The sequence below is a fragment of the Aethalodelphis obliquidens genome, unplaced genomic scaffold (genome assembly GCF_003676395.1).
Source record: "Aethalodelphis obliquidens isolate GAN/ISIS:26980383/991018 unplaced genomic scaffold, ASM367639v1 scaffold3, whole genome shotgun sequence".
In the NCBI taxonomy this organism is placed as follows: Eukaryota; Metazoa; Chordata; class Mammalia; order Artiodactyla; family Delphinidae; genus Aethalodelphis; species Aethalodelphis obliquidens.
Window position 1 is genome coordinate 12,212,901 of NW_020837947.1, and position 24,695 is coordinate 12,237,595.

A 24,695-nucleotide genomic window follows, 5' to 3' on the forward strand; every position below is an offset into this window, starting at 1 on the left:
AAAATAATTTTCCCTTAAGCAATTTAAAAGCAGGAGGGCTTAATCGCACAGCAGTATTGACCCACAGCACTTAAAACGAACAGAACGTGCAGGTCTCACTTTAGTTTTGATTTTATTATTACTCTCTTTAGTGCACTGTTGCACACAGCCGGCCTGTACAGCTACCAATAGGACCCGGGCCTCACCAAAGCCGACGGGCTCTGCAGGATGCACGCGTATCTACAACCCGCCCCCTGAGAAAGAAAGTCCGGCCCGGGCCACTCCGAGTGTGCGGAGACCCGCTGAGAGAGGGAAAGTAACCGGAGTCGGCTGGCTGGGCGGCCCCGCCCCCTCCCACGAGTTTCGCTGGTGTCTGGCCCCGCCCCTTCTTTTATTCCGAGCGCGCAGCCTGGAGCTGGAACTTTGTAACCCGAGCGCGCTCGCCCTGCGTTCCTCCCCGCCCCGGTGCAGCCCGCGAGGGAGGCGCAGGAGGTGGGACCTGCGGGCGGGAAGACTCCGGACGCCGGCGCGCGAGGAGCGGGGACCCGGGAGAGCTCGCAGCCCAGAGGAGGAGCTGGAGGGGGAGCGGAGCGCGCGGCCCGAGAACCGGAGGCAGCGGTCCCGGCCGGAGGCGCAGAGGGGCGGCGGGGAGCAGCAGGGCCGGGAGAGTCCCGCTCGGAGCCGAGGCCGGGGGATCTGGGTTCACGGCCCCGAGGCTCGGCAGCTGCCGTAGCCCAGGAGCAGCAGCTGTGCCCGGGGTCCCGGCCGCGGCGGCCGCGGGAGGAGGAGCTGCAGCTGGACGGTGGCAGCTGGAGGAGGGGCCGCGCCGCCCGGGCTGAGCCGCGCTGGGATGTCCCGCTGACCGCGGCAGTCATGCAGCTTTGACGGGGCGCTCGGGCGCGGAGACCAGCCGCGGGGCGCGCCCTCCCGGGAAGGGGCAACGGGCGCAGGCAGCAGGACTTTACCGCCGACTCCAGCCCCGCTGGGTGCCCAGTCATCCACCATGGAGCCCGTGACCAAGTGGAGCCCCAAACAAGTGGTGGACTGGACTAGAGGTGAGCGAGCCTGGGGGGGCCCGGCGTCTCCGACCCCGGGCATCGGCTGGCGGGGAGCTGGGGTAGGGGGTGCTCAGCCCTTCCTGCAGGCGAGAAGCGTTGAGAGCGCAGCGCGGTGACAATGCAAACTTCATCCCGGTGGCTTGTGCGCCCCTAGCTCTTGTGCCTGCTTTCGGGGGTGCGAGTGGTGGTGGCAAGACGAGGAGAGGCCCGTCTTTAAACCTGAGGCGGAGTAGGGGTGGCATCTGATGGAGGATGGGGGTCGGGGGTGCGGATCTCGGACGCGGGGCGCCCTCCCTGCCCTTCCCGGCGCCCCGGCTGCCTGTCCCGGAGCGCAGAGGCACAAGGCGCCTTTGTGTGGGTGACTCCCCTCGGACGTCGTCAACGCCGCCTGCCCAGAGCAGTTCGCAGGCGTGACGAGGCGGTTGGACAGGTAAAGGGAGACCCCGGCGGCTCGGCGAGCCTGTTTTTGTCGGAGAGGGAGAGAGGGCAGCGCAAGAACCAACACTGAGGCATTCGCGCCGGCGACGAGCCTTGAGCCAGACTCCCCGGGACTCGGCGACTTTCGCTCCGGGAAGGCGCCAGTACCCCCGGTGGCGCCGCATTTTTAGGCCATATTTAAACCCGGGAAAGAAGAAGTCTAACTGTTTGGAACCTTTCCCCTGAGTTATGCCGTCATTTGGAATGAGGAAAAGCAGGGGGTTGGTTGGACAGGCAGCGGGTGCTGGAGCAGGGGTGGGTGGAAGCTTGGACCCTGAGCTGTCACGGTTACTTTTAAGTACCTGCCAAGATTTCGAGGGAGAAGTGACGGAGGTTCCTCAAGCCTCTTTGAACCCTTCCAAGAGCACAAGCCCTCCAAGAACAGCTAGTGTTTTAATGGGTTCCTCACCCCCCTCCCAGCTCAGCATCTCTCTGTTTCAAGTTACTATTTTTTTTTTTTTTTTTTTACTTTCTTCTATCTGCTCTTCCAGGTGAGAGGAATGGTGTCCTTTCTCAATAATAATAACTAGAATTGTATAGCGCTTTACGGTTTGCTAAGAGCTCTCTCTCTGTTATTGCCCTTGGTCTTCAGTAAGCCTGAGAGGTAGGTAACACTGGTAAGATCAGGTTGTCTTTCTAACTGTCTCACCCATGGCTGCGGCATCACAAACACTGGTCATCTCTGCATCTCATTTCTCATGCCTGCGTAGTACACACAGACCACGTGGAATGGGATGTCCCAGATGTATGGGAGGCATGGCACCTGTCAGCGGGGCATGTCTGACCATTTCCTGCTCCTTTGGGAGAAGGGACAGGGTACATCGCTCCTGAAAAGAGGTTTGCCCAGGGACCAAAATTTCCTGGGCTCTTATTTAAAACAAACATGAAAACACCAAGTACTTGTACACTGAGTAACGTGTAAACAGCAATGTCACAGCTTGATACGAAACATAAACTTAAAAAAGCTATGAAGACCCAGATCCTATTTTGAAATGGGGTGTGTTCCCCCATTCAAGATACTACTAGGTCCCCTGTCTAGCGACTTGCCCAGTCTGAGTTGGTTGATCTATTTTACCAGTGTATCCATCATAGAAGCAAACTAAGAAACTGATGACTTCAGCGGTTTTTGACCTCAAGAGCTGCTTTGTCCAAAATGGTAACCAGACCACAAGTGGCTCTTGGGCCCTTGAAATATGGCTGGTCCAAATTGCCATGTGCTGTAAGTGTAAAATACACACTCGTGTGAAAAACAGCATATAAACTATCTCATTGCTAGATTTTTATACTTATTACATGTTGAAATGATAATATTTTAATATATTGGGGTAAATAGAGTTTATTACTAAAATTAACTTCACCTATTTATTTTTACCTTCTGAAAGGTGGCTCTGAAAAATTTAAAATTACACAGGCGGCTGACTTTTGCAGCTCACATTATATTTGTACTGGACAGTACTGCTCCTGAGTAAAAGAAAGGGTTACAATTTATCACTCTTTGGCTTTTCTGAGCTGCTGCCAGCCTAGTTGATAAGGTACAACCAGAAAACTGGTAACAGGCAAACAGGGAGATTATGGAGTGAGATCTTCACACCCTCAAGATTTGTGTCTTTTTTTTTTTTTTTTTTTTTGGTCCCTCTTGGGATTGGGAGAAGAGAAGCATAAATTCACATCCTGTTATGTTTGTTTAGCATTTAAGTCAGAGCAGATTAAACTGTTTTTGGTATCCCGTGCCTTGACATTGTGACTTAGTTGAGATTACTTTCACCCAGGGAAAGTTTTCTACTGACCTGAAAGAGGAATTATGGATGGTTCAGTATCTTGGTATCTGGAGCATTGGATACTGATTAGGTTAAATACCTGTGGATAGTACGTGGCAACTTTATACAAAATTCACGTGCCCTTTTGGACCCTTAAGTACAGCCTCATAGAATGACCTGGATACTTTTTGTGTTAGAATCTAGAGAAGATAAAAGGAGGAAGTGTGTGGTGAACTCTTAGACGAGAGGCTACATTCTCCCAAATTGGGTAACACATTACTTGAATATTTCTCATAGTCATGATGTGAAAATATTGACTTTTTCATGAACTATTGGCTTATGCAAACTTGTTTGCTGATAGAACTATTTTTAGCTGTCTTTGCTAACCTCCCTGCCCAACCCCCATTTTATAAATACATCCTACTGATAAGTAGCTCTTCTTGTAGATTGCCACTCTTGGCATCGCGTGAGTGTGGCAGTGGTGATCGTGACCACTGTAGAAAGCCTTAGACTTAAAACTGTCTAAATCCGGCCACAATTTCCAACTGGCTCTCATGTTGATGTTGTTAGGCAGATGCATATATTAGGAAAAAGGTTGCTGTCTACAGAATGAAGTAATTCATCTGGCTTTTATTAGTAGTAGTATTTTATTATTATTATAATTTTTATTTGTATTAATCACTAGCTCTGTCAACACCAGTGTTATAATATTAGTAGATCCTCAGTGCGTGTTAGCGCAGGTCTAAGCATTGTACATTTCAGTGAGCTAAGCATTAGCTCATTTCAAGGCGTAAACACGCTTTGAGGTAGGAACTATCATTCCCACTTTGCACTTGAGCACACCGAGGCACAGGAAGGTTAAGTACTCTGACCAGCGTCACACAGCCACAAAGTGACAGAGCACCGTTTGACCCCAGACAGTTTGGCTTCATTTCCTTCCATCTTCTTGGGAGGTTCTTCCCAGGGTCACCCCCAGAGGACGCTCAGCGCCTTCACCACGTTGATGAATAGACCATCAGGATCCCTGTGATGACTTATAGATCACGTGTTAGTGGAGGCGAGTCATTCGCTGTATGTGTGTCTTATTCTCCCTATTCCGTATATGTCAGGAAAGTTATTTGTTAATCAAATTAATTCATAGTTTGATGACACCTTGCCTTCCAAATGATTTGGTGAAGGCTTTTGCAAAGCAGGTGAACTTGTATCAGGCAAGAATAGGGTCAGCTGCATAAAACAGAAAACCCAGTTTTTGGTGGACTCTCCAAATGAGAGTTTTGAGTTTTCCTTGGAAAAGAAGTCTGGAAATAGGGAGTTCAGGATCGTGTGGGGTTTCCGTGGCGCCATCAGGACTCCAGGCTCCTTCTGTCATTGTGTTCAGCCATCCTGAGCAGGGGGCTGAACCCTTTATACCAAACGCCTCAGTGCAGGATGGTTGCTCCACCAGCAGGATCATATTCTTGTTCCAGGCTGGAGAAAGGAGACCCAGAGGAGACAAAACACTGGTGGTAGCCAAGTCTTCCCCTTCAAAGAGCTCTCCTAGAGGTTCCATCAAATGCCTTGGCTCACATCGTAGTTGCTACAACTGTCACGTGATTACCTCATGCTAAAAGGGAAGCTGGTCACTGTAGTTTTTTTTCAAAGTTTCGTACACTGTGGCCTTGAAAAAAATTTGGAGTTTATTCAGTAAGGAAGAGGGGGAGAATAGATATTGGTAGGCAGCCAGTAGTGTCTGACATACGGTAATTTACGTGTCCTGATACTCATAGATCAGCTCTCAAAGTAGGACACGTGTCACAATTTCCCACTTCCCTCAAGCCCATGGGTCCGCCTTATTTTAGAAATAGTGTTGTATTTTCATCCCTGTTACTTTTTCTTAGGTCAGAACCTTAAGCTGATTATGAGGTCTTCGTCTCTAAGCCTGATTTTTTTTTCTTGTTATATTTAATATGCTCATTTCATTTACAAAGATGTTTCATTGACAACAGTTAATTGCAACTTTATGGTAAAGAATTAAATTAAAAAATTCACATCTGGAGTTCCTTGTAATAATGGGAAAAGTTGGAAAGAGTCTGGCTTAAAGCCAAATCATTCTAAGCTTGATTTAAATATTAGAAGTTGCATCGTAAGATGCCGCGTCCCAAGTTGTGTTTCTGCTTTCAGGCCATTGGGGGAGTGTCTTCAGCAAGGAGGAACGGTTACTGGTTTGTCCCTGCAGCCCCGTCCGTCCAGCCCTTGGTCGTTGATCGGTCTGCGACGGACAGTCTCGAAATAAGTGTGTTTGTTGTTGGGGGAGCACATCTATAAAACCAGCTTTAGTCCCAGAACAGAAGTATCTCTGGCCACCTTCTGGTGCTGCCAGTGTGGTTAATGTTTCCCCATCACCAACCAAGAGGAAAGGGAGCTTTCTTGTTTGAGGTCTGAGCGTGTGCTCGGGACATCTGCTCATTCTCTATATCTGGCCTTGGGCACTGCTTTTCTTTTGATGTGTCTGTAACATGTGGCAGGTCAGCAGTTTTAAAGTGTCTCACTATCTGGTCACAGAGGAGCTGGAGTTCTCACGTTAACTGTAGAGATCTTGTTCGTGGCTGGTCAAAGGCCAGTTCTTTTTGTCATTCTGATTCCAGTTAGGTTGTCCTTCCTTTAGCCACTAGGGTCGCTGAAAAAGGGAGGTCGTTTCTTTTGGCAGTTGTAGGTCCACCATTTGGCTATAGGTCAAGAACTCTTTTCTTCATTCCAATTTCTTGCCAGTTCTATCTCCTGGACTCCAGCCGCAGAGTTTTCTTAATCATAATAATAGAAAAACATTCATTGAGGTATTTATTATGTATCAGACACTGGGCTAAGCGCTTTATTTAGACTCCCTCATTTACTCCTCAGAAAACCCGGGTGAGGTGTGCGAATGATTATTAGCCCGTATTAAAGGCGAAGAAACTAAAGCAGAGACGGGGAGTCTCTGGTCTCGCGCTGATAGGCAGTGGTGCTCTTAAATGCTCTCCTCTCCTCCATCACTTCATTGCTCCTGTGGCTTGTACCAGGCATTGGAACTTAAAGGTGAGAGTGTGGGCTCTGGAATCAGTCTCTGGCTTTGTATCCCGGTACCACCTCTGCCTGTGTGATCTTATGTAAGCTCTCAATAAATTACTACTTGTTTTTATTGCTTCCTCTCCTCTTTTATCCTATAGCTCCAGGACATAAATTATTCTCTCTGAGCCGCATGGTCTGTCATAAGGTTGATTCTTACCATTCAGGGACACCAGTCAGTGCCGTGGAGATTTCCCTGCCGTTTGCCAACCACTCAGAGGACCCGGGGTGGGACTTGCAGCTGGTCAGGAAGGTTCTTGTTTTTGGTTTTGGTTTTTTGCTTTTTCTATGTTGATATTTTATTAAATTCTTTACATATTATACTCACAACAATACTATTGCATCCTCTGTGCAAAGTAAATTCTAGGTGTATCTAAAGCTTAATTATGAAGAGCAAACTTAAAAATATTAGAACAAGTATACGAAGGACTCTATTAATTCCTCTTAGGCAAATTTCTTTTAAAAATACTAAGAAGCAGAAATAATAAAAAGTGACGAGACATACCGACGCCCAACAAGTATATGAAAGGATGCTCAACATCACTAATCAGGGGAAGGTTCTTGGTGAGCTGAGTGGTAGATGCCTCTTGCCAATAGCATGAGCCCTCTTGGGGTAAATAAGTTCAAACCGTATTTTCTCAACTTTTTTCTCATAGTCACTGGACTTCCAGTGAGCATGGCGTTAGGACTGGCTCTTGCTTTGGACTGTTGACCGCTCTGTGGCACCTGGTCCATGGCTAGTGGTACCCGCATCTCCCGGGAGCTTGTTGGAGATGCAGAAGCACAAGCCTGCTAACTCTGCATTCGAACAAGATCCCCTGGTGATCCACGTGCACATTGCAGCTTGAGAAGCTCTGCCCTAGCCGCCACTGCAAATGTGTTTTCGCACTTCACTGGTAGGTCCTGCTGTCTGATCTGACATGGGCTCCACCTATTTCATTTAAGTTCCCTGGTGACGACACTTGACTTGGCCACTAATTAAAACAGAAAAGCAATCTTAGGGTGTGTGCTTATATTTATATATTTATAAGCACCACCTAGCGACAACATCAGGGGATTCTCTGTAAACTAAATGAGACATTTCCCTTGAGCTGTCTTCCATATTTCTTGGGATTTGAAGAGTTCTCATAACAATCCTTTTTTTTTTTTTTTTAAGCCAAGTAGGAAGAAGGGAGTCATGGGGTGGTCAGTGGGCTTGTGTGGTTGAAGTGTGTTCTCAGGATCCTTAGGTGGACTTTGGAGGATGAGCTGGGCTTTTGGCCAGCCACATGGTCCTGTAGTCCGTGACTGCACCGGGTTTATCAAACTTAGATGATTCTGGGGGGAGATTTCATTGTTGCTGGAAAGTGACACTGAACGTCATTCAGGGCAGTTCTCAAGATTTGGAAGTACATGCTGTGCCGAGGCCGGGTGTCTGAGCTCTGTGTCGGTGGAGATTGGGAGGTGACCTGTCCTTGTTCAGGCCTCACCTGCACGCTTCCCTTTTGCGTCCACATCATTGTGGAGAGCTGCGGGCACCTCAGTTCTCTGTCTTGCTGTTTCTGTGTCACTGCCTCGATGTTTGTTCATTCCTAGCCTGTTGTGTTCTAGCTCTGGGACATCCATGTTCTCACCTCCTTTTCCCTCTTTGCTCTCATTTTGTGAGGTTTCTGGTGTTTTCACCACTGGTATAGCCATTAGCTAGGCTTTAAAGCAAGTTTTATTTACACAGGCTCTTCCATATTTATTCTCATTTGATATTTTCACAAGCCCGAGAGGAGCACAGTGAAGCCCCAGTGAGGATAGAGGCTTTCGGACATGAAGTGAGTTGTCCAAGGTCAGAAGGCCAGGAGTTGGGACCTGACTCCACAGGCTTCTGTCCTCTTGTTCTGTGCAGCCCCTGGTTCCTCCTCTGGTCAAGGTGGTGCTTTTCGTTCTCTCTTCGTCAAGTGTTGGGAGGGGCAACTTCAAAGAACTTTTGACTTTTGTGTTTCCCGATTATCCCTTCAGGGTTTACACTCATGGGCTGCATTCCTTTTCTTTCTCTTTCTTTTTCTTTTCTTTCTTTCTTTTTTTAAATTACATAGCTGAAGCAGGGCCCTACGTATTCTGAAGCTGACCTTTTAGCATTTGAGACACTTCTTGCCAGTTATTTATTTTTATTGTAGTTTGTTGACTGTGTTGTATTGTTTCAGAATGCTACTCAGTAAAGAATCATTTCTCTTTTTGACTCTCTTAATCTAATTTTTATCTTATCTTGAGTGTCATGTGGCAGATTTTTTGTCTGCTACAATTAACATTTCTGTTTGGTGGAATCACACCCATCCATCCATCCATTTAACTTTCTTAAATGATTTTTATGGCTTCATTTCCTGCTTGCCTTTGATTCTTCACAGCATTTTCATTTTAACTGCGGAGGGAGAGATTGGGCATGGCGAATAACACACAGGCTTTGGAATAAAATAGAGCTGGATTCATATTCTGTATTTTTAAAAAAAATTTTATTGAGGTGTAGTTGCTTTACAACAGATTTTGTATTTGATACTAACCGATTTGAAAACTTAGTAAAGTATCTTAACTTCCCCAAGCCCGCCTTAGGTTTCTCATTTGTGAAATGTGACTGATAACTGTTACTAACTGTTACTAACTGATAACTGTTACTAACTGTTACTAACTGATAACTGTTACTAACTGATAACTGTTCTGTTTTTGTTAGAATTAAAAGAGGTAACGTAGGGAAAGCATTTTGCATAATGTACGGCATATAGATGTTGCCAAACTCATTATTGATTAATTCATAATAACTCCAAGTTAATATGTAGTATAATTGGATTATTGTTGCTTAAATATTTAATGCTGCTGTGTCTGATAGTCACCTTTCACGTGTTTACCAATAATTTACGACAATTCCATCCTTCTCTGTATTGGTGGATAGGTGGTGAGTTAAATTAACTCTACTTTTTGTCTTCTCCTCGTTGTTTCCTTGGACACTTTTCCCTCACTTCCTTTGAGGACCTCGGATGTCCTGGAGGAAGGTGACGCCATGGAAAGGTTCAGTAGTAGTTCTCTTGCAGACAGCTTCAGAGGAGCACTTTCCTTGATGACAAATTCCACCCTGTAGTAATGAGAGAGTTTCATTCATTCAACAAGTGATTACTGAGGACCTACTAAGTTCCAGGTGTTGTTCCAGGTGCTGGAAATCCAGCTGTGTTCTAGGTGCAGGGTTTCAGCTGGGTCCCTCCTTTGATATGGTAGATGTGGGGATGACAAACAACAATACCAAAACCACCACCACAACGAAGCAGATGAACAAGAAAATATTCGCTAGTGATAAGTGCTAAGAAGAAAGTAAAGCAGAGAGGTGAAGGAGAGTGGCCGGGTGGGAGACCTCTTTGGATGGTGTCATTGGGGAAGCCTCTCTGAGAAGATGACACTGGGTATGAATGACAAGAAGGAACCAGCCATTGGAAAATTAGGGGGAAGAGCACTGTAGGCAGAAGGCACAGCTAGTGCAAAGGCCCTGAGGTGCAGATGAGCTTGGAGTGTTTGAGGAAAGGAAGCGCAGTGGAGTCATGAGCAAGGACAGTGGGGCTGTGGTGGGTGGGGTGAGAGACACAGCTGTCAGATCATGGAGGGTCTTATAAGTCTTGGACAGGCATTTGCAACGTTTTCTAATCATGAAAAGCAGGGGAGTGACATGATCTGATTTGGGTTATTGGGGCACAAATGAGTTTAGGGAGCCCAGATGGAAGGCATTGCAGTATTCTGGAGATGATGGTGTCTTGAACGAAGGTATTGGTGGTTCTAGCATTTGTGAAGCCAAGTTCTAGGTAGAGTTGGTTCACTGATAGCTTCACATCCAGATAATTTAAAAACTCTATTTGTGGGCTTCCCTGGTGGTGCAGTGGTTGAGAGTTCGCCTGCCGATGCAGGGTACACGGGTTCGTGCCCCGGTCCGGGAAGATCCCACATGCCGCGGAGCGGCTGGGTCCATGAGCCATGGCCGCTGAGCCTGCGCGTCCGGAGCCTGTGTTCCTCAACAGAAGAGGCCACAACAGCGAGAGGCCCACGTACCGCAAAAAAACAAAAAACTATATTTGAACTTGGGGTGTAGATTCATTTTTTTCTTTCTCTGCCAGGGTTAAGAGCTCTCCCTGCCCTTCCCTCATCCCGATTACTCTCTTGTCATTTAAAAGGCAGAGCACAGTCTGTCTTTCTGCATTCACATGCTTTGTTTACATCATTGTTCTCTTCTGGCACATTTTGCAGGGAGCTACAGTTTCTGAAGCTGTTTATTCATCTATGAATAGGGTTTTTGTGAAAGTGGACTTAGCCTAGTTTGTTTTCTTTGACATCAGATGGCTGATGGAACAGTTTTTAACCTGGGATCAGAAGGGCAGATGCAGTGTGTTTACTAGAGCAAAACAGTTCCTTAGAATGCAGATCAGTAGTTGTCAAAATTAGAAAATTTTTTTATGAAAGTGAAAAATAGTTGAGTCAAAGGAACTGGTCAATAGATCTAATTTAAAATATTTTGCTCCGCTGATAGACTGTCCTAATTTTACTTTGGAAAATAGAGTCACCATTTTTTGATTGAATAGATGGTATTTTGAGAAATTTCAACAGGTAGGAGTTGAACACATTCTTTTTTGTTTTTAAACACTCAGTGCATCACTTATCAACAGGGTAGGAGTGAGTGGGAGAGAATCGAAGGTTGGTAGGTTTATGTTAGAATAACCTAGAAGCTTTACAACACACACCTCATGTCGCCCCCTATAGGGAGAGTATCTTTCAGACTTTTAGAGGAGAAACCCCTACGTGTCATCAATCAGAAAAGGCAATGACTATGGTCATCTGAATCATGCTTTCCTGAGGAAAACCTTTTAGTGAAAAGAAACACTCTATTTCCTATTTTCAGAGATTTGCAGCAGAAGGGAAATTCAGTGCTTTTGGGTTTAGGAGTGGATGTGTGTGTACATGAGTGTGTATATGTGTGTGTGTGTGTGTGTGTGTGTGTGTTTATAACTTTAACCTGTGTTAACTGAACAGATTTTCATGTTCTCAGGGTAATTTTATATTACCGTGTCTTAGGGAGAATCAAGTCAAAAGTCTACCTGGAATATGACCTTTGAAACAGGAAAACTAGCTTAATGTGTAGAGTGGAACAGATTTCACGAGGCACCATCTTAACATGGATTCCAACTGGAGTCTTAAACTAGCCATGAGCAGATGACAGAGCTGTGAGTAGCGTTTATGAAGATGGCTGTCTACACTAAAGCCTAAAATTGTTGGTAATAAGTGTTAAATAAAAAACACAAATACTGCTTGTGAGTAAGACATCTAAAGACAGATGGTATGAAGTGGTTTGGTTACAAGCACCCCTAGGCCAAGTTGAAGAATCTCATCTAAAACTGATGTGTAAAGAAAGACTCTTTTTGGAGGTGGAGAAACTCTTTGTTCTTCTTATTTGGCGCCATGTAATCGGGATACTTAATGAGCACCTGTAAACCTATGACAATTGTCCCTGAGTCCTGATGTTTTTAAATGGAGATTTTCAAGAAACCCTTTCCCAGCCACATATATGTGGCTCAACGTCTTGTCACCATTGTTCTTGAATTTCCTCTTTTTTTTTAGTGTTTGCAAAGCGTAATCTACTTTGTTTTAAACAAATATACCCATTTAAAACCTAGATCCTGTTTTAATTTGTCAGTTTTGTAAAAACTTTTATTGAAGTATAGTTGATTTACAATGTCATGTTTAATTTCTGCTGTACAGCAGAGGGACTCAGTTATACATATATGTTGATACATTCTTTTTCATATTCTTTTCCATTATGGTTTATCGCAGGATACTGAATAGAGTTCCTTGTGCTATATGGTAGGACCTTGTTGTTTATCCATGGACCTTCCTTTTTCAACATTAGAGCTTAGACATGTACATTCTCAGGCCCCATCCCAGACTCACAGAATCAGAAACTCTGGGGGTGGGATGCAGGAAGCTGTGGTCCCTCAGTGATTCTAGTGCTGGCTGAAATTTGAGGACCACCAGTCTATACCACTCGTGTGGAGCCTAGAAAAATAAATAATGTATGTGAGACCATCCCCCATAATTCTTGTCTGCAGTTGGTTTTCAGCTAATATATAGTGATTGGGTAGGAAGGAGAACTTTTCTAGTAGGGACAGTTGTTGCATGTTTCAGTAGGTGCATTAATGCACTGAGGTCTGTAAGTGTCCTTCCCACAGAGTGGGCAGGGAAGAGTTAAAAACCTTTGTCCCCATGGGCTCCTAGACAGCTGTGCCACTCCAGGCCCAGGGGACCCTTTTGTTGTGTATCTCTGTGAGCGTTCAGCCCCAGGAAAACAGAATGAGGGGAATGTTTCACCGCCTGAAGGGACCAGTTTAGGTTTTGTGTGGAATTTCCAGGCCTCGCTCTCATAGAAGAGTAGAATGTGACACCCCGTCCCCCATTCCATTTTGAGGAAGAGTGGATAGTTGTTCTCTTTCACGTAGCACTCAGGTTTTGGCTTTGAACAATGCATGCAGATGCAAAGGGAAATGAGAGGAAGAAAAAGCAGAAAAGAGAAATACTCAGAGTGGCAAATATGCTGCAGTCCAAGGTGAAAAGCTCTTTGGTTTTAGTTCATGGACATCGAATCAGTGCAGATGGAGTTTGAGAGTTCCCCATTCCCCCTCTACCCCACCCCGCCCTCTGCACAGTCAACAAAGGCCAAGAGAGTCCAAAATAAGAAAAGCTGCTACAGAAGTGAACATTGAGGACGGGAATGGCCCTGAGACTTGCAACAAGAGTTGCAAACTTAGACGCCTACAGGGGCCAGGAGGCAATGTCAGAAATTGAAATGTAGGGGCAACTGAGACAGTAGGGAGTGGTGGAGACTGTGGCGAACCCAAAGATACATGGACTGCTCAGTTTCTGCTGACTATGGACCTACAGTTTCTAGAATCTTATGCTTCTTTGTTGTTGTTCTTGTTGTTTTCAGATGAAGTTGGGTGTCTGTATTTCTCTGTGACATTTTCCAGTTTTTAGAAATCTGTCAGTTTTTTTTTGGTATAGGCCAAGCATAACATATCTGTGGACTAGCGTGTTGATTCCCACTGTGGAGAGCTATGGTCAGGTTTGTCTTAGTGAGAAACAGACATATGATATGTGAATACAAGTAGCCAGAGAGCAACTCATTAATTATTTAGTAAATCTGTTTCTTAACCTATAATTTCATTTTGCTACTTAACTAATTACCTTATTTCTAAAATTGTAACATGTAACTCCCTGCAGGTATTGTTAAGCCAGAAATACCAATACCTTGTTGAACCCAGCAGGCCATTGAGTAGTTACTCTTCAGTGTAAAAGCAAGAATTTGGCTTTTTCTGAGCGAGTTTACTTTGCCACTCACTGGCTGTGTGGTATTGGTCCCTGACAGGAACTGTTTCTGTTTGTACAGAAAGATTCTATATATAAAATAAAGCATATACCTTGGAAATAAGGTATGTGCTGCTAACTTCCGTGCTGGCTTGTGCGGTCCTGTTTGAAATAGTAAGTTATCAGTTTACTCAAGGTCTTTCTATCTTCCTGGTGCTCTGAATTGGGAGACAAAACAAACAGGAAAAGCACTAGTTTTAATACTTAAACTGGAGTGGTACTGACCCCAGGATACAATCTGCAAAACTTCTCAATAAAAATCTCAGAACGTTGGGCTTCCCTGGTGGCGCAGTGGTTAAGAATCCGCCTGCCAATGCAGGAGACGCGGGTTCAAACCCCGGCCCTGGAAGATCCCACAGGCCGCAGAGCAACTAAGCCCGCGAGCCACAACTACTGAGCCCACATGCCACAACTACTGAAGCCCACGAGCCACACCTACTGAAGCCTGTGTGCCTAGAGCCCATGCTCCGCAACAAGAGAAGCCATCGCAGCGAAGAGTAGCCCCTGCTCATTGCAACTAGAGAAAAGCCCACGCTCAGCAATGAAGACCCAACACAGCCAAAAATAAATAAATAAATAGATAAATAAAGAAATAAATTTAAAAAAAATTTCAGAATGTTTTAACTTTTCAGCTTGTTTTGTAAGTGAACAGTCCATATACGTGTCTGTTTTCACATACACACATATAAGTATACAGACTATATTTACATATATATATACACGCGTATATTCATTATGGATGATATTTTGTTAAACCTTCATGAGGTGTTTCTTTCAACCATTTATTCCCTTTAGAAACTTAAAATGAAAAAATATATAGATTTCCTTTTTAGTACCAGTTCCTCTGCTTCACGCTAGGAGCAAAAAGATGAGATGTAAACAAGCCTGTCATGAAGAAGCACTCCTTGGTCGGGGAGGCAGCCGTTAGCAGGTGACATTTACTGAGATTTCTTACGCGCTCGGCCCTTGCTATGGCTTTTCGTGAATTATCTCGTTTGGTCCTCACAATACTTGTTTGACGGCAGCGCTTTTATCGTCTTCATTTCAGAGTGAAGGAGGCCAGGCCCCGATCCTTCTGAGGTTGTGTACACAGTAGATGGGGTTTGAGTCAAGAAACGTTTGATTCTAGAACCTGACCTTACCTGGCTGCTCTTGGGTAGGCACCGACGTAAGTTCGTCCTGATAATAAGTTTTGAGGGCAAGAGGAGAACACTGACGTTACTAACAGTATGGTCTGAATTGCTCTACTTAAATTTAACCTGTAATTTTACCACTCGATAAAAATAATTGTAGGGAATACTGTATCTATATTTTTTCTCTTTTTAATATTTGATACGGTGACTGGAAAGGGAAGAGGAGGGATTTAAAAATATACTTAATAGGGATTATGCACTTTTGGATGGTCACTTAATGTTTTCAAGTTCTAGTTTTGCCTAAGTTAAATTTCCGAGGTTGTATGAATATATACGTACAAAGACTAGAAGGAAATATATTACAATGGCAGCACTGGTTCTCTGTGGATGATGGGATTAGAGATGGCTTTTGTTCTCTTGTTTGTACATTCTAGGGTAATCAGATGATTTTTCTCCTGTGTTCAGAGCCAGGGCTCCTTTCTGCTTGGCCTCATCCTTAGGCTGCTGGGGACTCAGAAAGGCCATAAAGGGCCACATGGGAGAGAATGTGGGACTTGCTTTCCCGTCTTTCTCTCCAGATCTTGAACCCTTAAGTTTGGCAGCCTTAGCGGCTCTCTCTTGCCTTCAAACTGCTAGCCCATCTTTAAAAAAATTTCCTTTTTACTCTTACGGGTTGGTTTGATATGCGTTAAGCCAGCACAGCCAGATGTGTCCAGCCATGTTGCTTGAATGCAAGATGTAGGGTGTTGGCACTTAGATTTTAGTGGGCCTGAGAGTCACTCACTAGTAAGGATCAAATGATTCCCGGCCCTAACTCCCCAGAGCCTGCTGCTGTAGGTGTGGGTGTAGGTGAGGCCCAGGGTGCTGGGTGCTTAGCAGGCAAACCGTGAATCTGTTTCAGGTGTTCTGTGGACCACAGTTTGAGAGCCACTGACTTTTAGGAAGTTTGTACTTAATTCAGTGGATAATGGAGAAATGATAAAGGGGTTTGAAAGGAGGTGTGTTGCTGGCAGAACTGTGGGATGTAGGGAGGGCTTTGCAGGCAGGAGTGATTGGAATGTGAGAGACCAGCTCTGGGAGGCATTCGGGGTGGTCTCTTGGAGAGAGTTGAAGAGGCCTGAGTAAGAGCAGGGGGCTTGAGAGACAGAGACGGGAGAAGGGCTGCTGAGAGAGGCACCACCCATGAGTGTTCCAGAAGCCTGGCGGGGTCTGCATGTGAGCGTGGAGAGAAGGGGACTTTCATGTCCACGGTTTGTGCCTCAGGGCCTTAGCATGGCAGTACCATTGCAGTGTGCTGAAGTCCAGGAGGAGCTGCTTTGCAGGTTCGAGAGTGAGCACACGTTGCGGGTAGCAACCTCAAAAGCCGTTCTAGTTTGTAGAGGAGACATCTTGCATGGTACCAGCATCTTGCATGATTCAAATGCTTCAGAAAACGCAGTGCCCTCTCTCACTGCAGCACTCTGATTGTCTCATGTTTTATTGAGGTGTAAATATCATGCAGCTTGGCACATGGAATGTGTTAAAATAGGAGAGTGTTAGCTGAAATTCAGGTCCTCCAACTTGAGTGTGAAATGATGCAATATACATGAATATGGCACGCTGAATTATTTCTGTACATCGCAGTCTAAGACATAGAACACGTAGTGAAGTAGAGAAGATTAGGGTCCTACAGGAAGCTTGTCAATGGAGATACAAAATCAGTGCTGATAAAGGCATCGTAGAGTAGTCCCTGCAGTCTTGCCCAGTGCTTAGTGAGATCAGCAGTTCTGGCTGCAGTTGCTTTGTGGGATGGGGAGCCGTTTCCCTGAGATTAGTGCCTCCTTTGGGTCGTACCGGCTGGGAGAGAGCCAAGGGTGTGGAGGGCTCTTCCAGGGCGCGGCGCTCAAGGGGGTGGCAGGTCCGTCCTTCACAGGCATGATGGGGCCCGTTTTCTTGTTCGTCATTGGCCCATCCAACCCTTAGAAGTAGCTGTGATTTCGTCTGTGAGTTTCAGGTAAAGTGAACAGATTCTTAATAGGATCAGCTATAAAACAATAGGTGATTTTTCTTATAACATCTCCCCGGTATTCTGCACAGCTGACGTTTCCATTAGAATTTGCTCATTTCTGGGACTTCCCTGGCGGTCCGGTGGTTAAGACTCCTCGCTTCCACTGCAGGTTGGCACGGGTTCAGTCCCTGGTTGGGGAACTAAGATCTTGCATGCCGCACGGCACGGCCAAAAGAAAAAGGTTTTTTTGCTCATTTCTCGTCTATGATTTTTAAAGTAATCCTAACTGCACAGCCTGGTATTCTGAAATGATGCGCTTGTCTTTCACGTTAATTCGGGAAACGAAGTTTTGGATGAAGTAGTGCACCAGGTCACATTAGGAGAAATAGAACTAACTCTTTGCATTTAACTTGTCGCCTGTTAACTAGAGTGCCCTCTTCACTGACACTTCCACAAAGTCTGATGAAAGTAGCTAGTCACCATGCATTCATTCAGCAGTGCTTATTGAGTGCTGACCCCGTACCAGGAGCTGTTCCGAGAGAGCTAGGGATACAGCAGTGACTAGAAGAGACGGTAAGTAGTTCCTGTCTTCCCGGATCTGACATTCTAGTGGGGGTTGACACACAGTAAGTAAAACTCGTAGCACGTGGATGTAGTGCATGTTGCAGGCAAGGGCTGTAGGTGGATGCAGGAGGGAAGCGGGGATGCAGGAGGGAAGCGGGGATGCAGCGGGATGGCTGGGGGAAAGCTCTCAGTGAGCACTCGGCTAACAGGCGGAGGGATGTTCTTGGCAGAGGGAACAGTAAGTGCAAATGCCCTGAGACAGGCCAGAACCTGACACATGGAGGGAGCAGGGAGGCCAGCGTGGCTGGGACAGCGGGAGCCAAGGGCAGAGCGGCAGGAGATGAGATCACGGGACGGGTTGAGGCCAGATGGTGCAGAGCCTTAGAGACCGTTATGTATGTTTTGGCTTTAATTTGATGTTTGGGGAGCCATTGGAGGCTTTGGAGCCAAGGAGTGATATCAGATTTACATTTTAAGATGACAGTGGTTGCTGTGTTGAGTAGACGGAAGTTAGCAAGGGTGGAATCAGGAAGCCAGTTAAGATACTGGGGCAACAACCTTCTGAAAGATGACGCTTGGACCAGGTGGCAGCTGTGGTCACCATCACGAGAGGTGGCCATGTTCTGGGTGGTCCGAAAGGCCAGTGGGATTTACCAAGAGATCGGGTGGTGGTGTGAGAGGATACCCATGGCGTCTTTGGTCTGGGGAATTGGAAGGTTAGAGTTGCCGTCCGCAGAGAGCTGGAAGAGCGTGGGAGGAGACGATGAAGGGGATATTTGGGTTCGAAACATCCGTGCTTGTTAGTTCGCCAAGTGAAGTAGAGATGTGTGTCTGCATTAATGGGGGAGTTTGGGACTAGATAGAAATTTGGTGGCCATTGGGGTATATACATGGTATTAAATGTCTGAGACTGGATGATATCACCCAATGAGTGGGCAGAGGGAGACAAGGAGAGAGAAGAAATCTAGGGCGTTCCCACCCTTACAAGTCTGGGGGTTGAGCAACCAGCAAGTTGCTGCCTGTAAGTACAGGAAATTTCGGGAAGGGTGGTGTCCTGGGGCCAGTGAGGAAAGTGCTCCCAGAAGGAAAGAGTGGTCAACTGGGCCCAGTACTGCTGGTGGGCTAATAAGGGGAGACTGAGAATTGACCAGTGTATTTAGTGTGTGGAGGACATTGAACTTGAAAGTTAGTTTTGGTGGGTTGATGGACACAAACATCTGAGTAGATCCAAGAGCAAATGGGAGAAGAGGCATCGATGTCCCGAGAGATCACGTTATGTTAAAGCATCTTCCTGAATGAGCACAGCACAGTCTCAGCATGACTTAAGCACGGAATGCATTTTATTTGAATTCTTTAAAATCTGTAACCATCTTTTGGAATAGATGACTGTTTGGTAAAGTAGATGATTGATGAATTGGGACATCTTCCGCCCTCCCTGAACTGGGTAACAGAACACCATAGGTTATGCATTCTCTTACTTTAATACTAACAGAGCTATTCATTCATTGAATGACTATGTACTAGTGGCTTCTATAGAGAAGAGTTATTCCACAGAAACTCTCTCTCTACTCCAAGTTTTCCCACTTTTTTTTTTTTTTTTGAAATGAGAGTAAATGCGTCTCTACCTGGGTTCTGTATTATTCCATAGTTTAACCATTTAGGCAGAAAAGATTTGTTATGGATGCCCCAAAACCTTGGAAGAATACCTTATTGCTTTTGATTTACCTTCATATATTGTAGGATTTATCTGAAATATTCTGAATGCCGTGAAATTTTGTACAAATAATGTCTATTACAGCCCAGAGGTGGAAGCCATTTGTTAGCAGGAAAATTGGTGCAAATAGAGATTAACTAACTTTAAATATAAGTCATCAAACATACATAGAGCACCTATCATGTGTAATGTCTCTACTAGGTGTGGTGAAGTGGACAGGGTCCCTGTCTTTGGCACCTTCCATTGAGTGGAGAACACAGACAAGCCCACAGGTATGTCAGCAGAAGAGTAATTCACTCAGAGTTTGAACAGGCACAGCACGGAGGGCTTCCTGGAGGAAGCCACATCCAAATCCAGACCTGCAGGATGAGCGGGGGTGGCCAGGCCTAGAGGAGGGGAAAGAAAAGATTTGGGAGAAAACTGGGAGGCAAGAGAGATAAGGCATTTGCTCACAACTGAAAGAACTTGATTGTGCTGGGCCTGTCCTGAGGTCGGGTGGAGAGAGGTGAACCTGGAGGGGTGCTGTGTGGGGAGGTGGGCTATATCACCAAGGCCCTGTTTATGCCTCTTAGTAGGTAGAGGCCAATGGAGGACTTTATGTTTTTTGTTTGTTTGTTGTTTTTTGCGGTACGCGGGCCTCTCACTGCTGTGGCCTCTCCCGCTGCAGAGCACAGGCTCCGGACGCGCAGGCTCAGCGGCCATGGCTCACGGGCCCAGCCGCTCCGCGGCATGTGGGATCTTCCCCGACCGGGTCACGAACCCGTGTCCCCTGCATCGGCAGGCGGACTCTCAACCACTGTGCCACCAGGGAAGCCTGGACTTTATGTTTTTGAGTGGCCTTTCTTTGTGGAGGAAGTGCGTGTGTGTGTGTGTGTGTGTGTGTGTGTATACATATGTAATACATATATAAATATCTATATCTATTTACCTGTCTATCCTCACACACACATATAGAACTATACACATATGTATATGAATTTTTTCAGGCTCCTGAATGTTACTCGATTCAGGATTCTATTAGGGTGGCACCTGCCTTGCTGTTAAGGAACATGGCAGTCTACTGGGTTTTAGACCTGGAGTGAACTGGGCCTTCTACTGTAGGGGAAGCCCCTGAATCTCAAGGAGAAAAACCAGTCAAAGGCTCTGTGCAAAACTTAACTTGACTTCCTGAGTATTTATTTCCTTTGATCTGTGAAATGTGAAATTGACTGGACTTTTATAGCATAAGGAAACATAAAACCTCTTCATTGAAAAAAGGAGGAACTACTAAAACATTGACTAGAGTGAAAAAAAGAGAGAGGAGTTTGGGCTGCCAGGCAGTGCAGGTGGGGGAGGGAGAAGGCGGTGAGGACCGGAGAGGAAAGGTGTCTGCAGAGGAGGCTGCTGCGGGAAGTGAGGGCTGAGGGGGTGTGGCCTGGAGGTCACGCCTGGAGCTGTGGGTGTCCTGTGTGTTAGCACCTGCCTTCTGCTGCCTGTGACTGATCAATGATTAACCATCGCTCTTAGCTCCGCATATAATGTAGTCTTTATATGTTCAGAGTCTTCACTCTAGTGGTTGAGCCAAAGCAATAGCAGAGCATTTGTAGGAATGTATGCTCTAGAAGTGGTCAGAAATAACATGCAAGCGTTTGTTTGTTTGTTTTTTTCTGACCACACCTGCGTGTGGGATCTTAGCTCCCCGATCAGGGATCGAGCCCTGCAGTGGATGCCCAGAGTTTTAATCACTGGACCACCAGGGAAGTCCCAATCCAAGTGTTTGGAAGTCTCCCCACTCTTGCCACCCCAGAAGGATGCTGGAGCATGTAAGAAACACTGCCCCCTACTCCCATTTCCACTTTTAGCTTGGTGCATGGTGTACCAAAATCTTAAAAATATATACTCTGAGCATTTCAGACCCAGGCCCAGATGAATCTTACTGGCTCTACCAGATCCAGAAGCAGCTGCATGGGTCTTCATGTCTGAGGTCCTGGACTCTGGAAGAACGCACAGATTATACTTAAAACTAATGGGGCTAGATTATGATAGGATGAAAAAAACCTGAGGACCCACCTCTGCAGGGTGTGGCTGCCCTTTCTCTTGCTCTGCGTTGTTTCCCAGATTGTTGTGGGTGGTTGCCATTGCCACACCATTCCCAGGGTTAAACATATACTCAGTTCTGGGAAAGCTTCCACCTTCAACCGTCCACAGTGACAGTTCAGGGGAATGTGGTTTTAAAAATAATTTAACAAGGTAAATTTTTACTTTTTAGTAGTTACCGCTTAAAAAAACCAGGCAGTTTTTCTGCTTCTGTGTCCGCCTCGCTCCTTCCCCGTGATTTCTGAGTGTGTGGTCCCTTGGAGGATATTTATAGCTATTACTTTAATCAATTTAACACCTTTCTCTGTATATTTTAGCAATTTGAAATTCTGTTTGATAACTTCTTCTTGCATCACTGAGGGTGTTTCTGTTTCTCCTTCATCTTTTTAAAAAGAAGCCCTAGAATGGGTATCGCAAAAGTATTTTATTGACTACTGTATAGCACAGGAACTCTGCTCAATATTCTGTAATAACCTAAATGGGAAAAGAATTTGAAAAAGAATAGATACTTGTATATGTGTAATTGAATCCACTTTGCTGTACACCTAAAACTAACACAACATTGTCAATCAACTCTACTCCAATATAAAATAATTAAAAAAATATCTTATTAAGGTAGCATGCATATTGGTACCTTTTTCCTATTTTCTGATTTTAAAACTAACTTAATGTTAGATAATATGTAATGTTCCAGCTCAGCTGTAGAAATTCCATCTCCTAAAATCATGTTCTAATGAATCAGGGAGAAAAGAAACATTTAAGACTAACTAATAACAACAAAAAAAGAAAAGCATAAATGCCTAGCAGCAACCTTGGGAATTCAGGGAGAATGCTGAGGACCTAAGAGAAAGCTATCTTATTAAATGTAGTTGTGGTAGACTTTCTGCAAGTGATGAGTGTCGTGAAATCAATCTCTTATAATGACTTAATTGTCACCAGAAGATCTAAAAACAGTTTTGTGGGTTAAGGTACGTAATTATCCTCCTTGGTGGTAACTATAATGACTATAATGTTCTAAAAACATTACAAGATTTTTTCTTATAAAAGCAGACTTCATATTATAGATCTTTTTATTATAATTGTTGGTTTTGTTTGCTTTTTATAGATCCAAAGATACAACATAATGAAAGTAACATATTGTTGCAGTGAGATGTAAGGAATAGAGTTGTTTTGTTTTGGTTTTTTGTTCCATGCAGTTAACATTCTTTTTCTCTTTAAAAAAAACCCAAACAAACATTTTCATTCCAAAGCCCAGTGACAGGATTAACATTTGCACTTGAGGTGGTCAGGGATGGTGTCTGTTTATCTGCACAAATCAGGGCTCGTGCAATAAAGGCCTTTGGTCAGCACTTGATGGGGGAGAAGGAAAAACCTGGGAGTCTCCCTAACAAAGTTGGAATTAGTGTTTAAAAATCGTGGGTCTCAATGGAATGTGTCTACATTGGATGCCTGTAGTTAATTGCCTGCAACAGAGGAGTAACTGTTTTAAGGATTTTGCCTGGAGAGAAAAGGTATTCACGTATCTATTCATAGTCTCTCTCTTTTCTGTCTGTTACGGTTGTCTAAATTTGTGTGTTTGTGTTTGGGCCATTCCTCATTCTAAAAACATTTGTGGCCGCTACGGTAGTACATGGTGGTTAAGACCAGGGCTGGCTGCTTACGTTTGGATCCTTTACCAGTCGCTTACTAGATGTGTGATGTTGGCCAATTTGTATGCATTGCTTAGTCAACTAGCTTATTTTTAAATTTGGGGTCATGCCGTTACTAAACTTTGAGGGTTTATGTTGAGGATTCAGTGAGATAATGCAGGTGAAGCAGTTACCACAATAAATGGTAAAATAAACTGTATAGCATATAGTAAGTGCTGAAAAAAACTCTAGCCGTTGTTTTGTTGCATCCATTACAGGCATATCCTGGGGAAAAATTTTCACATTTCTGACAGAATAGTTTCAAAGTGAACACATACGCTGCCTTTTACAGATGGTAAATTACAGCTCAGTGAGAAGAATGGTGAAGAGAAAGATTGGCTCACATACCCTTTGGGGAGTGTGTCGACATCACATGGCATTAAAAAGGGGAGGTGCCAATTATACCTCTTAAATTGTAAGATATGGATGACTTCTTAAATCTCTCTCCCTGGTTATTCCACTAACATAGTGTTCTGAGGCTTGACCGCTGCTAATAGTAATCTGTAGAATACAGTCACTAAAAGTCAGAGGGAAGGCTGTCGCCAAAGTCAGGCCCTTCAAGTTTGTATTTCCTGTTTTATCACAATTAATGTCCACGGCGGCTTATTGCATTTCCTGCTTTGCTGTGGCATTCGATAACCGGTGGGTGTGACAGTAATCCCTGGGTGTGTCCCTGGTGTAGTGTGTGTTCCTCTGAGTAATCATCTTCTGTGATCAACTGGCCCATTAGCCCCCGATGAAAGGCAGTCTGTCTCACCAAGTCTAATTAAGGAAACCAGCCCGATTTCTTCTTGGGAGCCAAGAAGTTATTTCGTAAGATGTGCTCCTGTAAGCACTGTGGGAATAGCTGTCAGAATGGCGATTACTTCTGTTCTTTAGTCACCAGAGTTGATTCCCTCAGTTTCAAAACCTCAGAAAGTTGCAGACTTCTCAAAGGACTTTTATTTAGGGTTATACCTGCAAAGGGAGAAAAAATGGTCCCCACAGGTCTCAAAGAGGCACCTTTGCAGGTAGGCACCTGGAGTGATGTGGAGTCTGCCGTTAGTGCTAGAGCAGACCCGGGTTTATGGGCAAGACTCATCCCTGATGTTTCTTTGGGAGGCATAGGGAGTGAAAGAAAGAGCTTCAGAGTTTACCTGACTTGCTTATCTATAGATGGAGTACTTTTTGTAAAACGTCCTTGAGCTGAGGGAATAAGTGTTTTTATATTTTAGTCCATGTGTACCTGCTTCCGGAACAGGATTTCAGCAGTGTTGAATGTAGACAAATTGTCTTAAAACTAGATTAATCTCTATTAGCCCGAGAAGGCCCTTTCCCCCTTGAGAAACTGTCACATGATTTCTTCTAGATCAGTTTCCAACTTAATATACTTGCTTAATTAGTTTCTATTTATTATTGCTTTAAAAATATGTGTTTGTAAGCTACCTATACTACTCCCCCCCTCCCTCCCGCATTACAGCTTCAGAACTCTGTGTAGAGAGATGCAATCCATTGTTAATGAATTAATGCACAGCACAGCATAATAAAAATGGAATTAATGAATTAATGCACAGCATCCATAAAAATGGATGCTACCCATTTTTAACTTATACATTGAATTTTTAAAAAAGATTATTTTTAAAATTGAAGTATAGTTGATTTACAATGTTGTGTTAGTTTCAGGTGTACAGCAAGGAGATTCAGTTTTATATACATATATACAGCAAAGAGAGAGCAAAGAGTTCAGTTTTATATACATATATGTATATATACATATACATATATATAC

At 44.7% G+C, this 24,695-nt stretch overlaps 1 protein-coding gene across 5 annotated transcripts in view; it reads left to right on the forward strand.

The window, feature by feature from the left end:
* Positions 1-419: 419 nt before the first annotated feature.
* Positions 420-24,695, forward strand: part of CNKSR3 (CNKSR family member 3) — a 101,486-nt gene continuing 77,210 nt past the window's right edge. The window contains exons 1-2 of one of the 5 annotated variants that reach the window (XM_027082931.1): positions 17,085-17,458; positions 19,365-19,435. Coding sequence is in view for 2 of the 5 variants with exons in the window: in XM_027082907.1 (XP_026938708.1) it covers positions 983-1,034 (52 nt within the window). In the remaining 3 variants the exon portion in view is untranslated. Of the gene's footprint in view, positions 1,035-17,084; positions 17,459-19,364; positions 19,436-23,491; positions 23,938-24,695 lie in introns of those variants that run through there. The other 4 variants (XM_027082922.1, XM_027082907.1, XM_027082917.1 and 1 more) reach the window with 4 other exon arrangements.